This window comes from Schistocerca nitens, chromosome 7 (assembly GCF_023898315.1).
Source record: "Schistocerca nitens isolate TAMUIC-IGC-003100 chromosome 7, iqSchNite1.1, whole genome shotgun sequence".
NCBI classification, from domain to species: Eukaryota; Metazoa; Arthropoda; class Insecta; order Orthoptera; family Acrididae; genus Schistocerca; species Schistocerca nitens.
Genome location: NC_064620.1, coordinates 220,736,542 through 220,751,843, shown reverse-complemented (window position 1 = coordinate 220,751,843; position 15,302 = coordinate 220,736,542). Strand labels below are relative to the sequence as shown.

At 40.8% G+C, this 15,302-nt stretch overlaps 1 protein-coding gene across 1 annotated transcript in view; it reads right to left on the bottom strand.

The window, feature by feature from the left end:
• Positions 1-15,302, bottom strand: part of LOC126195541 (uncharacterized) — a 262,261-nt gene that overhangs the window by 117,978 nt on the left and 128,981 nt on the right. The window contains exon 4 of the mRNA XM_049934164.1: positions 12,542-12,622. Coding sequence (XP_049790121.1) covers positions 12,542-12,622 — 81 coding nt within the window. The remainder of the gene's footprint in view (positions 1-12,541; positions 12,623-15,302) is intronic.

The window sequence follows — 15,302 nt, the reverse complement described above, 5'->3', positions numbered from 1 at the left end:
AGAGTAGGCCAGGAATATTACATCATGTGCTGAGAGGCCAGGGGCCGATGTTTGACCAACATCTCTTACTTTGTCAGTCTGTTTCGTTGCGATTACGTCTATAAGAGTATGACTGTGCGCCGTATGGTGTGTAGGTTGTAATGGAAGAATGTTCATGCTATTGCAACTAAACAGTCTTCTTAGGTTTATTGCGGGGGGAGTGTCTCTTAGCAGGTCTATGTTCAAGTCACCCATTACGATGACATGTTCGTATTGACACTGAAGTGAATGTAATTCCGACTGGAAGGAACTCATTGAGCTAATTTTTGGCGGCTTGTACACGACGCCAGTCAAGAATTTCCGACTTTGTATATTTATTTCAATGAACATGAATTCAGCCTCTTTTTCTTCAGCAGGATTTGACGTACATAAGACTTTCACTTTGAGATCTGTTCGTATATACGCGCCGACGCCGCCACCTCGCTTTTTTGATCTGTCTGCCCTAAGAAATGTGTACCCTGGGAGATGAATAGATGCAGAGGATATGTGTGGTTTCAACCACGTTTCGGATAAGAGGATTACGTGGTAGTTTAGTTGGTTGAAGAGGAGGCTAAGTTCTTCGTAATGTGCAGGTAAAGACTGGATGTTGCAGTGAGCTGCTAAAAGCTCTGACGCGTTCCGCTGAGCAGCCTGAAGTAGGGTGGCAGACTGGTTTGTCCCTTTGTTAGGCACTACCTGCCGCGAGGGGCACTGGCCGCTGCTTCCGCCAAGTGACATAACACAGGGGTGTCCGAGATTTTGCGCGCCCTGTGTGTGACACCGCGAGTGCCGAAAGAAAGGCGACTGCTAGAGATTTCCTGAGGTTGCGGGAGTATAGAAAATGGATTAGTGGTATTCGGTGCAAGGAGAATATGACCAAAACAGTGACGGCTGTGTGTCACTGTGTATCCTCTGTCGTATGAGGGGAAATGTAATTAGCGTATTTGAAACAGCTTAGGGTGGAAATAAGGGAAAAGGGAGTGATTTAAGAGGCCGATGCTGCCAGCAGAGAGAAGTAAGCTTAATAATTAATAGATTATCGTAGGAAGCTAGAATTAAATTGAAATTTACTAAAGTGATGCTGGTAGTGATTATCGTAGGAAGCTACAATTAGATTGAAATTTGCTAAAGTGATACTGATAGTGATTTTTGTTATGAACAATTTAAACCGAAGAGATGGGTGATTAATGAACTAAAGGAGAGACTAATAATTGCAATAGAACTAATTCAGAACGGAAGAGAATAAACTGAGAAAATGAAAAAAGTATTAGCAGTAACTAAAATTAAGTAATGGTTAGAGCTACAGACACCAAAAAAATAGTGAAAATACGTTTATCCCACCGTGAGGCAAGATGGTCAGTGCCTTCGTGGAACAATGTTTGACATTGCCTGTGGAGCCACGATTTTGCCCAGGTGTACACCTCTTCATGAGAAGCAAACCGTCGCTCAAGAATGTCTTTCTTCAGGGCTGCAAATACATGGAAATCGCTTGGGTGGAGGTCGGACCATAGGGAGGATGTGTAAGGGTTTCCCAGCAAAACTTCTGGAGCGTACCAGAAACAAACTTTGCAACATGTGGGCGGATCAAATTGTTTTCCGACAGATACTCCTCAGTTACTCTTCACAGTTGTAACTCTTCTGATGGAGCAAGTAAACTATTGGTGGATAAAACACCATTTCATCTTCAGTCTTTATAAGTCACACTCTCATAGCGGTTTCATACAAGCTCTTAACGTGAATACAAAGATATCTTAATGCCTTTGATATTCTTGTCCGTCGGCATTCAGGTCATTGATATTCCTTGGGCTGGTCTCTTCACTGCACTTTTGGCTAACCCCAGGCGCAGCTCGACAAAACTCAGCGCAGCATCAAGCCCAAAAGGAATACCTCAGATAGACAAACCACAACAACATCAACAAAACGGAATGTAAAAAATGATCCCACCTAGGAATAGTTGTAATTCTCGAGAAGATGATATTATTCCTCTTTCCACTCAAGCGAAATTCGTCGCCCTTATTCATTTATGTGCTACTACAGCACGTAATTTTCCCACCAGACTACTACATGAGTCAGAATAATTACTTATAAAATTACTGAAAATCTCTTATCAGAAGTGTCTATCAGGATTGAAAGCTCCATCCAGCCAGTTAACACGTTGGGTATAAAAACTGTGTGTTGCACTTGAGGTTCTCTATTGGTCTGGAAAGCTACCTGGTCTGAGTCGGGAAATGTATGCATTATGTAAAGTGGAATGGCCGAAGGCAGAAGCCGCTGATGCGGAATATCAGCTATTTAGAACGGAACCACAGTTCACTGAGCATGAAGCGTGGTTAGATAAACAACTCTCGGACATCATATTGTGATACCTGCTACATTGTGAAATAAAGTGTTAAAACAGTGCATGACCATATACTAGCAAGACATGGTGCCATAGAACAACAGACTGACATGCAGGTGAACAGTGTTGCTGCTGGACACACAAACAAGATTATAAGAGGAACTGTGTGCCATGTGTGCATAATAGCTTGAATCAAATCAGTGTACTCCACTGCAAAAATTACTGGAAACCAGAAAATGCTTTGAGATGATCTTTATCTTATGTCCTTTTGAACAAATAACACCATAGAATCATTATGTATTTACGATAATCGATCACTTTTGTCACTAGATGGCGATGGTGTCACTTGGTTCAAATGGCTCTGAGCACTATGGGACTTAACATCTGAGGTCATCAGTCCCCTAGACTTGGAACTACTTAAACCTAACTAACCTAAGGACATCACACACATCCATGCCCAAGGCAGGATTCGAACCTGCGACCGTAGCAGCAGCGTGGTTCCGGAGGGAAGCGCCTTGAACCGCTCGGTCATAGCGGCCGACCGGAACAAGAGAGAGATACAAAAATTGGACATGGAACGGTTTTCACTGCTGCACGGGAAAAGAAGGGAACCAGAGGAAAAACGTTCCTATTGGAGCACAAAGAAAAGGCTAATACGCTCCTGTTTATTAAAAGACTCTGGCTGAAAAGTGGGGTACCAGTTGCCTCCTTCTATCTTCCTCGGCACCTTTAAAATTTTTCGTAAAAATTTTGGCTTACGAACATATTCGCGTTTTTTTACGCTGAGAGAGAAGGACACGGTGACAGTGGGAAAGAGATGGGAAAGTAATAAATACTGGAAAACCGTACACAGTGGTTTGGAATAGAAAGAGCGAAGGAGACAATGCCAGTGTGGGAGAAAGAGGAACATAGTTAACAGTGTCAGATCAGTCCTAGGAAAAGCGTGAAGGCGAAGAAACACGTGGGAGAAAAATAAAGGAGAAAGTGGAAGTGGGTGAGAGCCACTGATAATGAGAGACAGGGTCAATGAAAATGAAGAAGAGAGAGTTAGTGACAGTGAGAAGGGACAGCAGGAGTGGGAAAGTATGAATGAGATAGAAGCAGTAAGAGAGCGAAAGAGGGACACCGTGGCAATGAGAGAAGACAATATTAGTAGAACACAGCAAAGGAGAGTGTGGCTGTGAGATAGGGACACAAAGAGAGAATGACAGTGAGTTGGGCTGAATGAATGACAGGGTGGACAAGGGGAGAGTGATGGGTATGAGTGACTTACAGTGATGGAGTAGTGGCTATGAGCAAGTTGCAGTTACAGGACTCAGAGGTGAGTTGCATGTCGAAGAGTGTGAATATGTTTGCATGCCAAAATTTTTGGGAAAATTTTTAACGGTGCTACGGAGGGTAAAACGAGGCAGCTGACACAACACTTTCCAGTCAGTCTTTTAATAAACAGGAGCGTTATCGTCTTTGGCTTCAGTAACAATGATGTTTTTGCCTACGTAAATGGAAACGCCGTGTCGCTAGAGCCTGCCGTCGGGAGACCGTTCGCCTGGTGCAAGTCTTCCGAGTTGACACCACTGCGCCGACTTGCATGTCGATGGGGATGAAATGATGACGATAAGGACAACACAACACCCAGTCCCTGAGCGGAGAAAATCTCCGACCCAGCCGGGAATCGAACCCGGACCGTTAGGTACGACATTCCGTCGCGCTGACCACTCAGCTACCTTTTTTTCCCATTAGATTGATAACTTCATCAGACAGCAGAATTGCGTTTTAAAAATGTAGCAGCGAATGTAACAGAACTTGCGACGTCTTATCTACAGTGCACGACGCTTACCGTTACGCTACTGTTTTATGTTTTTTACTTAAATTTTTATTTTATTTTATTTTATTTTTTATAAGGAAGGGAAAATAAACATTTGTTCCAATTTGTAAGGAGAGTAGAATTAACAAAGTATATATCATTTCGAGGCTGCTGTTGCGCAATATAAGAAAGGAAATGTCTTCTTGAGTGCTTTTTTTTTTGTCAGGTAGTGAACACAAAATTTTATGGTGCACAAAAGACTATTACTTCATTGTTGAAGGAAAGTTGCTCCACTGCTCTGCGAGAGAAGGAAAATGTTAAAACGAAAGTGGGAAAGAAAAAAATGCCTTCTGCATTGGTGAGCGTCTGGATATTATCTTAAAATTCCGACAAGAACTAAAGTCCCAGGAAGCAATTAGGATTCATACATACAGATCACTAGCAACCACTGTTATCCGAAATATGGTATTGGAAGTATTTAACCGTTAATTATGATTTTCAACATATTTGCAAATATCCTCCTGTAGTCACAATGGTGGCTCATTTTAAAGTGTTCAATTTCTATGTAAGAATAATAGTCTAGGAAAGTAGCAAGCTTATTCTGCATAATAAACGATGCTGTGTGGCCCATGATCCACGTTGCAGCGTTGTTTTTTGCTCGTGGATATCTCAGTTTTTGTGGTTGAATGATCTCTAAAAGGTCTACACCACTGGGCGTCGTACGGTCTATCACCGACAATCGTTGACGAAGAAATGTTGTTATTTCTTCTGCATGTCCGCACGTGAACCTATAAATAAGCGTATCGACTCTTCCGCATGCGTCACAGTTGGGCGTTGGATGATGGCCTACTTCTGTAGCTTTTCATTTGTTGCTACTTTATCGTTGACTGTTAGATACCAGTCGGCTATGACGCGTGATGGTAACATGTCGCTGTGCACATTCCGCCATACTATATTCCAATGTGTATGTGGATGTTTTTCTTCGAGACGATTCCTGTGGTTTGTTGTCATGAGAAGGTCATAAAGTTTCCGTTATCGACGATGTTGTGTCGAATGTAGCTCATTTCCATGTAGTACAGTCGCACATGTCGGTAAGAAAGTGGAATGCCGGTGATATTAACGGGTGGATCAAGGCTATGAGGCTTCCACCGCTGAATGAGGTGTGTGATGATACCGGTCCTCTGGGTACGAAACTCCTTCCTGATACGATTTAGGAGCAGGGTGACACTTTTTTTTTGTACCTTAATGAGGTTAAGTCCACCTTTGGATCTACCAGGTTTGCCTACGTGTGGCACGCCTTTTCATATCCATTTGTGAGGTTATTACTCATCAGCAAGTCATGAACATTACTTGAAAGTTTACGACTTTCGCAACAATGTTTTTACCTACGTGTGGTATGCGTTTGTGGTTACATTTGTGAGACTATTACTAATTAGCATGTTATGAACATCCATTGCCTTCGCTAACAATGAATTAAATTTGTCAAACCTGGAGAGGAGAGGACACATAATTGGCTCAAGAAATTAAATAGCTGGAATATGAAAGCTGTTGGACGTAAGCATCAGCAGTCTAGCGAGTGGTACTCGTGTGTACCTACTGAGAGCACTTCTTCCTAGGGAAGATGGGTTAGTAAATTTTAATTGGATCGTGATTACATGAGGTGGAGTCAATCAGAAGCAGGGAGGAAGTGGGGACGATGACGTATCGAGAGGCACCCCAATTATCTGTGCCTGGGAATGACTTTTCATGGGACTGGTACCTAAGAATCCAAGAGAGTTGCATGAGCTACACGTTTTTTTCTTCCCGCATGCCTACCATCCAAGTTGCCCTTAGAACAGACGTCCATCTCTACAAAACCCTTCATCGAGCCCTCACGGTCCCCCATCCCTCTTTTTGGACACAGTGAATTGCTCGTGTGAAAAATGTTGTAGTAAAAAAAAGAGTGCAATAAACCGCTCATTATGGTTCATGCTTCCATGTGACCTTCTGCTCTTTATACATGTATGTTTATGTTAAATCTGTGCTTTAGGAAATTAGGTTGTCATTTGAGATAATTAGTTACATGTATCATAGATCATTTTAACAATTCTTTTATCGAAATGATGTGGAACGTGTTAGGATATGTCTGCAAAGCTATAGTTAACATTAACTGATCAAATTACTCATTTAGTCTTACTCATACAACTACACTTAAAAACAAGGGTTTTCTTTCTTATACAAGCTACCAGTTTTCAATTAGAAATTCGTATATAGAACAGAAGGAATTGCCCAGGATTATTGATTTGTGGTTATCTGTCAGACATTTTATGTTACTGGGAAAACGATAAAAAAATTTTGTTGGAGTATATTGAACTCCTTTCTGAGCCACTGACAACCTTTATAATCGCTAATAAAGGCCATGTTTCCCTCTAGTTTTGCAGATGTGGACATCACTGATATTCTCAAATTGTGATGGGTGATTTAAGACAAATTTCATTGGCACGTGTTTGTATTGTGACGCCACAGTTAAAATGCGTAGCTCGTCTGTGGGTGAAGGCCACGTATTATTTTTAGTGCTCGGTTTGGTGCAATCAGTATTTTCTTTATAAGTGGTGAATTATACACGAAAATTATTCCATAGCACATTATCGAATAGAAATTTGCAAAGCATCTCAAGAAGTTAATTCTTTTGATCCAAAGACAAGCAATTATACGAAGAGTAAAAGTAACTGAACTTAATTGTTTGAGAATCTCAATAATATGCTTCTCCCTCATTTCATCAATATGTACACCCAAAAATATGGAGCATTCTACTCTTTTCACTGACTCCTGCTCACGAGCTATATCAGTTGTTGGTATAACTATTTCTTGTACAGATCTGAATGTATCATTTTTTTTTCAATTTTTTGGGAGAGTCCATTTTCTGAAAACGACTTCATAATTATTTATGAAACATCATTAACAATCTCTTCTATAGCAATCTCTCTGATATGATTTATCATAACAATAGTATCGTCAGCAAAATGTAGCAGTTTTGCTAGCGTGAACATTAAATTGAATAGGAGTGGATCCAAAGTTGAAACCTGTAGAACTCAATTTGTAATATTTTTTCACAGATACCAAAGTTTTCTACTCTTCTGACGTAGCTTGAATTATTCAGCAAAACGCTTTGCATTCTGTTTATTAAGTACGCTTCAAACCAGCTTCGTGTAAAACCGTCAGTTTCATAAAACTTTAGTTTTTCTAACAGTGTAACATGATGTACGCAATCAAACACCTTGGAGAGCTCACAAAAATACCAATCTGCCATAATTTATTATTTGAGTGTTGTACTATTTGTTGAGTGAATGTGTAAATAGCATTCTCAGTCGAACTACCATTCACGAATGTGATTTGTTAAGAAAATCGTTTCTATTTAAATGTGAGAGTACCCTTGAGTATACTATGTTTTCAAATATTTTGGATAAATATGTCAGTAAGGATATCGGACAATAATTGATTAAATCTTTCTTGTCACATATCCACAGAAGATGTTTAATAAATATTTATTTTAACATGTTTGGAAATATTCCCTGTGATATATTACATACGTCCCTACAGACATTACTTATGAAGTTGGAACAACTTTTGATAATTCCATTTGAAATTCCACCAACACCACATGATCTTTTGTTTTTTGGAAGTTTTAGAGTTCTATTAATTTCAGTGAAAGATGCTGGTGCACTTCTAGTTCCATAAAGTTTTGTAGAATGCCATTTTGACACACTTATTGATGTCGATATTAATTTTAGTGTAAAAACTGTCTCAGTTTATCGGCGGACTAACGTGATTTCATAAATAGTATTAGGTTTGATGCTGAACCAGTGCCTTCATCACCATCCATAGTTGAATTCAGGACTTGCTTCTGTGGTTAATAGTTGATTAAAACGTACTTGCATTGCACGTGGTAAAATAGGCAATATTTGGACAGATTTCCCTTGGGTCTTTTTTTTTTTTATTTTTGTGAAATATGATAACAACTCTTTGTACAAAGTTAACACTGTGCAAAGTCTTCAAGCCATTCAGTTTACTGAGCGGCTTTAGCGAATTATCTGCAATTTCTGTTTTCTATTTTGATCATTCTAATTGTGTTTCTGGACATTTATGATTGTTCAGTTTGAAACCGTTCATCTGTGCAGTGCCAACCACCACGTGCATTCTGAGTAGACTTTTTTTCAGCTAGGAGACGGACTAATGGAATAATTCTTACGTCATTGAGCAGAAACAATGCCTACATGTGTATCCAAACTGGAGTGTGTCAAACATTATCAATTTTAATATATTTTGAAAGGGTGAGTAAAAACTGGCATCCACCGTCAATAGCCACACATCATATCCAATTCAACTCTCTGAACAGAATGAATACTCATACACTGAGCGATGTTTCGATAGGTTGGGATTTATTTGAATTATTGATAGTGGGCTTAGATTTCTGTTCTTCAAAACCGTTCTGTAATAGTAGTGCTTGCTAATATGAATGCACTATATGTTTCTGCATATGGTTTTCTGTCACATGAATGATTGTGTGTTGTGAGACTCAGAGTTATTTCACGCCCTAAAGTAATCACATTCCCTATTTATTTCCACGAGGTTCGTGTGCTGGTGTTAAATTTGCTAGTAGCCATCCCCTATGCACCGTGTGTTACCATGTGAGTAATACACGATGTACGACATGAGGATGAAGAGCTTTTTCTGTTATTAAATGTTCATTTTATGGAATGTTTGTCACTTTTGTTCTCAACTTCACTTATAGTCTACCGTGCTCCTATTTTGTTCGTGAAATCTCTCATAGAAACAGAGCTCTGTTTACGAAACGTGAGGCGAACATGTAACGAGACATTCTCGCTGAATCGTCGTGTTGAAAGCTCCTCATTAATTCCGTTTTGCATTCGATTAACTTACAAGGTCATAAAATAAATTTTCAGTGGGATTTCGTATGACAGTGCAGACTGTGGAACTGAAGTATAAAAATGCCACTTCCCCAGCTGAGTCATGTAATTTTCCTGGTGAATAACATCTAAATGCAATTAAGAGTGCTGATCACCTTCGGCTGGATATGGCATACCTTACACTGTATTAGAGTGATGTCTCCCGTGGAAGATAATTTTTTTTCCGGTGTGCTTACACTCTCAAAATTCCCCAGCGTGTTCTGTGTGACAAATGCCCCAAAAATCTTATATTCATACTACCTGGAAGATATAAGGAAAAATTAAACTCTTTGCCAGATGATGGCGCTCAGTTCATGTATTTCTGTTGAGATAAGATTACAGCATTAGTAATTTCCTTCACCGCCGCTTCGTATCTGTTGTCGTCCATTAAGGAAGAACCTGAAAATAAAATGAGGACATAAGAAATAAGAACATTATCACATACACGAAACATGTTCGATACTTACAGCTGCATTGAAGAACTTCACTTGAACCAATGACATCTCCTCAAATGCAATTAGTTGACAATATCAGTAAGAGAATACAGAGCACCAAAAACTATTTCAATCGTTAAGAACTGATAATACATAGGTGAAACAAATACTACTCCACTATAGCAGCATATGCAACACTTCAAATGGGCGGATCCCAATTGTGAGCAGCATCACATGTTGCCACTTCGTTTGTGAAGCTTTTTAAATTTTTATTATGTGACTAGCATTTATGTCCATTAAATGAAACAACACATTTATCTTGAAACTAGCCCAATGCTCTAAGTTCATCCTCAACATTCATCAAGCTGCTGGATTATTTATTTATTTATTTATTTATTCTACACTTGTGCTCGCGTATCAGTAGTTATGATGACTGATGATGGGTAAGTAAGCTGTTGTATGTGCAATAAAGTCAGCTGCCCTCACGTGTCTACCTGTTCAGGTAAACAGGGCTCCTCTGCCCCCCTCATCCCACACCTATCAACTCAGCACGCACAGTGTCACTGTCGAACGGTGCATTCGGAGTTTTGTGGGCAGGTGCATACACCTATACAACGCGCTATTGTAGTAGCGATATATTATATAGGGTGATTGTGAAAAGGTTTTACAACTTTACTTACGTACAGGATTTTATTTAGAAGGCTTGTACAGGTAGTAGAGGAATCATTTTGTAGCAAACTGCAGTACGTTTCATCCTGTACGTTAACTTTCATATTAACTGATATGCATTGTTGATTCACTGCTAAAAACGATGTGAATCTTTCATTTTTCTCAATTTGACATAACATTTCTACATAAAATGTTTTACGTGCTTCCTTATCTGTGTCTGGGAGGACGTGTAACAATGGAGTCTGTATGGCTTCAGGTGCAGTGTTTTGTGTAACACTGTCCAGACAGTTGACTGACGAACTCCAAGCTCTCGCGACACATGATCCGTTGATTTCCTGGGACTGTGAACAGCACTCTCTCTCTCATTCGTTCGACGAAAGCCTCAGAAGCTTTTTAAGCCTGCTAGGACGATCCTTACGGTACTCAGTAAGAAATTTCCGTTGAACCCTTGTTGTTGAATATGTTTATGAGCACGTTGAGTTCCTGCGAAGTCTGCCATTTTGATTTGCAACTTTCTGTCGTTCCTAGTGGCGGAGTTTGGTACTACAACAATAAGTAAATGAAACTTTACTAGAAGATGGCATCTTATGCAGGTTTCTAAGACATCTCAATAAAATTATATATGTAACAGAAACTGTAAAGCCCTTTCAATATCACCTGATACAACGTGCACATTTCAGAATATATTTAATAATTTTTTTGGGTGGTTTGTGTCTATTGATGTATAAAAAGATGTTTCATTGCCTACGTCACCGACTTACAGGTGAATTTTTTTTTCTTTGTAAAATAGGATTCTTCAATCAATCTCAGTCTGGTATCTGCTTTACCGACGATTAATTTTATATGGTCATTCCATTTTAAATCACTTCTAATGCCTACTCCCAGATAATTTATGGAATTAACTGCTTACAGTTGCTGACCTGCTATATTGTAGCTAAATGATAAAGGAACTTTCTTTCTACATATTCGCAGACCATTGGACATGTCTACATCGAGATTCAATTGCCATTCCCTGCACCATGCGTCAATTCGTTGCAGATCCTCCTGCATTTCAGTACAATTCTCCATTGTTACAACCTCTCGATATACCACAGCATCATCCGCAAAAATCCTCAGTGAACTTCCAATGTTATCCACAAGGTCATTTATATATATTGTGAATATATATGGTCCTACGACACTCCCCTGCGGCACACCTGAAATCACTCTTACTTCGGAAGACTTCTCTCCATTGAGAATGACATGCTACATTCTGTTATCTAGGAACTCTTCAATCCAATCATACAATTGGTCTGATAGTCCATATGCTCTTACTTTGTTCATTAAACGACTATGGGGAACTGTATCAAACGCCTTGCGGAAGTCAAGAAACACGGCATCTACCTGGGAACCCGTGTCTATAGCCCTCTGAGTCTCGTGGACGAATAGCGCGAGATGGGTTTCACACGACCGTCTTTTTCGAAACCCATGCTGATTCCTACAGAGTAGATTTCTAGTCTCCAGAAAAGTCATTATACTCGAACATAATACGTGTTCCAAAATTCTACAACTGATCGACGTTAGAGGTATAGGTCTATAGTTCTGCACATCTGTTCGACGTCCCTTCTTGAAAACGGGGATGACCTGTGCCCCTTTCCAATACCCTGGAACGCTACGCTCTTTTAGAGACCTACGGTACACCGCTGCAAGAAGGGGGGCAAGTTCCTTCGCGTACTCTGTGTAAAATCGAACTGGTATCCCATCAGGACCAGCGGCCTTTCCTCTTCTGACGATTTTAATTGTTCTTCTATCCCTCTGACATCTATTTCGATATCTACCATTTTGTCATCTGTGCGACAATCTAGAGAAGGAACTACAGTGCAGTCTTCGCCTGTGAAACAGCTTCGTAAAAAGAAATTTAGTATTCTCAGCACACTCTTGACAGTGTGGATCTCGGAATATTGAATTTCCTAACACTTTCCGAAATAGAATGTCCCATTCTCCTACCACTCCGCGTTCAGAGTCTGTTAATTGCCGTCGTGCGGCCACAGTCACGTCTGAAACCTCTCCACATGAATCACCTGAGAACATATGACAGCTCCGCCAAACACTGCCCTTCTACACCTTGAGTACGCGATACTTCTCCCTTCTGTATATGTGCATATAGCCATCTCATGACTTGTGTCACCTTAGTGTATAGGAATTGCCGCTACTTGCGAAGCAGGAAGGTGGGATGACAACGTTTGGGGTTTGCTTTGCCTGCATGCCTCCTCCTTGCATTGCGAGCACATTTTGTCCAACAAAAACACGTCATTATCAAACAATAGGAAACACACTTTGCGTTGTTACTTACATAGGATAGCTGGGAGAAATGCGTAACCCATTTTAACTTGCATGGCAGCATGTAAGAGCCAAGAACAGGGTCGTTTCCAAGCTGTAACAAAAAAAGTGCCGTTATACACCGCAATAATAAAAGGTTGGAGAAAACCTGAACTTTTTTTTTTCGAAACTGGGTTGCTTACAGCTGTGATTAGTGCAAGGAGACCGTCGACGACGGTCGTCAATACAGCGAGGGCTGACGGGAACAGCTGTACAAACTGTAAAAACGAAAAAGCAAGAGAACATTACTGCGAGCCAAATAATGGTGGAAGCAATATTTTCAGTCATACACAATACTTGAGACAATACATTTTAAATTAGGCAGTTACTCTACTGGCCATTAAAATTGCTACACCACGAAGATGACGTGCTACAGACGCGAAATTTAACAGAAAGGAAGAAGATGCTGTGATATGCAAATGATTAGCTTTTCAGAGCATTCACACAAGGTTGGCGCCCGTGGCGACACCTACAACGTGCTGACATGACGAAAGTTTCCTACCGATTTCTCATACACAAACAGCAGTTGACCGGCGTTGCCTGGTCAAACGTCGTTGTGACGCCTCGTGTACGGAGGAGAAATGCGTACCATCACGTTTCCGACTTTGATAAAGGTCGGATTGTAGCCTATCGCGATTGCGGTTTATAGTATCCGACATTGCTGCTCGCGTTGGTCGAGATTCAATGACTGTTAAAATATGGAATCGGTGTGTTCAGGAGGGTAGTACGGAACGCCGCGCTGGATCCCAACGGCCTCGTATGGCTAGCAGTCGAGATGATAGGCATCTCATCCGCATGGCTGTAACGGATCGTGCAGCCACATCTGGATCCCTGAGACAACAAATGGGTACGTTAGCAAGGCAACAACCATCTGCACGAACCGTTCGACGACGTTTGCAGCAGCGTGGACTATCAGCTCAGAGACCATGGCTGCGGTTACCCTTGACGTTGCATCACAGACAGGAGCGCCTGCGATGGTGTACTCAACGACGAACCTTGGTGCACGAATGGCAAAACGTCATTTTTTCGGATGAATCCAGGTTCTGTTTACAGCATCATGATGGTCGCATCCGTGTTGGGCGACATCGTGGTGAACGCACATTGGAAGCGTGTATTCGTCATCACCATACTGGCGTATCACCCGACATGATGGTACGTTTCGGTCACCTCTTGTTCGCATTGACGGCACTTTTAACAGTGGACGTTACATTTCAGATGTGTTACGACCCGTGGCTCTACCCTTCATTCGATCCCTGCAAAACCCTACATTTCAGCAGGATAACGCACGACCGTATGTTGAAGGTCCTGTACGGGCCTTTCTGGACACAGAAAATGTTAGACTGCTGCCCTGGCCAGCACATTCTCCAGATCTCTTACCAATTGAAAACGTCTGGTCAATGGTGACCGAGCCACTGGCTCGTCACAATACGCCAGTCACTACTCCTGATGAAGTGTGGTATCGTGTTGAAGCTGCATAGGCAGTTGTACCTGTACACGCCATCCAAGCTCTGTTTGACTCAATGCCCAGGCGTATCAAGGCCATTATTACGGTCAGAGGTGGTTATTCTGGGTACTGATTTCTCACCCAAATTGCGTGAAAATGTAATCACATGTCAGGTGTAGTATAATATATTTGTCCAATGAATACCCGTTCATCATCTGCATTTTTTCTTGGTGTAGCGATTGTAATAGCCAGTAGTGTACTTGGATTTAACAGTTTCAAGAGTTAACGGTAAGCAACAGTTTGCAATCTGTCGGAAGAAAACATTCACAGACATTATCATAAATCTCCCGACCCAACATAAACATTTCTTCTTTTGTACAATGACATGTAGGATTCTCTCACTTGCTTTAGATGGTACGGAAATCGAAAAAGAAAGTAGTACTGTTCAACAGATAGCACTTGCTAATCCTCAAAAGACGGAACCCACAGTGTCGTAGCAGTGTCTTTGAGTACTAATCGAAAAAAAAAATTGAACGAAAAGCATGTAGTGTCCTCCGAAGGCTTCCGGCGTAAGAAGTCACCTCTCATTCAGCCAACCGCCTTGTCAAAGACAGCAGAGGAGCGGACAAAGGTTCAGGACACTCTCTAGGTTTTTGGATTGGAAACTGTCCCCAAGGGTGGAATAATCATAATCTGCATGAGGATGCAGAACACAGTGGAAACCACTAAACTGAAAGAAAGCTCACAATCCAACTCATAATTTTCATTAACTACTAACGTAAAAGCCTTAAGATGGCTTCCTAAACGTGGCATTAGAAACGGTATTGCTTTCTTCCATTTGCAATTTTTAAGTATAAATCTGATTAACAGAATCGATCGTTACTTCTCAGTAAATATTAGAATTAATAAAATGAAATTAGCATCTCCAGAGCTTAGCGACCGTAAGAACATAGTCATAACATTCATTTCAGAAGGTTTAATAAGATGAGTCACATGCATCTTTTTCCTTTCACATGCAAAGAGAAGCCGTTAGACTTGCGGATATAATCACTGTGTCAAAACGACATACAAGGTAGGCAAAGCTAAGTTTAAGGTAGTGCTTTTGAAACAGTAGGTGAAATGTACGACCGAGTCCCTATATGCACCAGTTACTTTGAAATCAGAAGTCGATCGCCATTATCATATAATAACAATCCAGTTACAGCACACCTGGTTCAACCGAGAAAAACAGTAATAATGATGTCGTTATTTGCCCAAGTAATAACATCACAAACCTTTCATTGAGTCATAG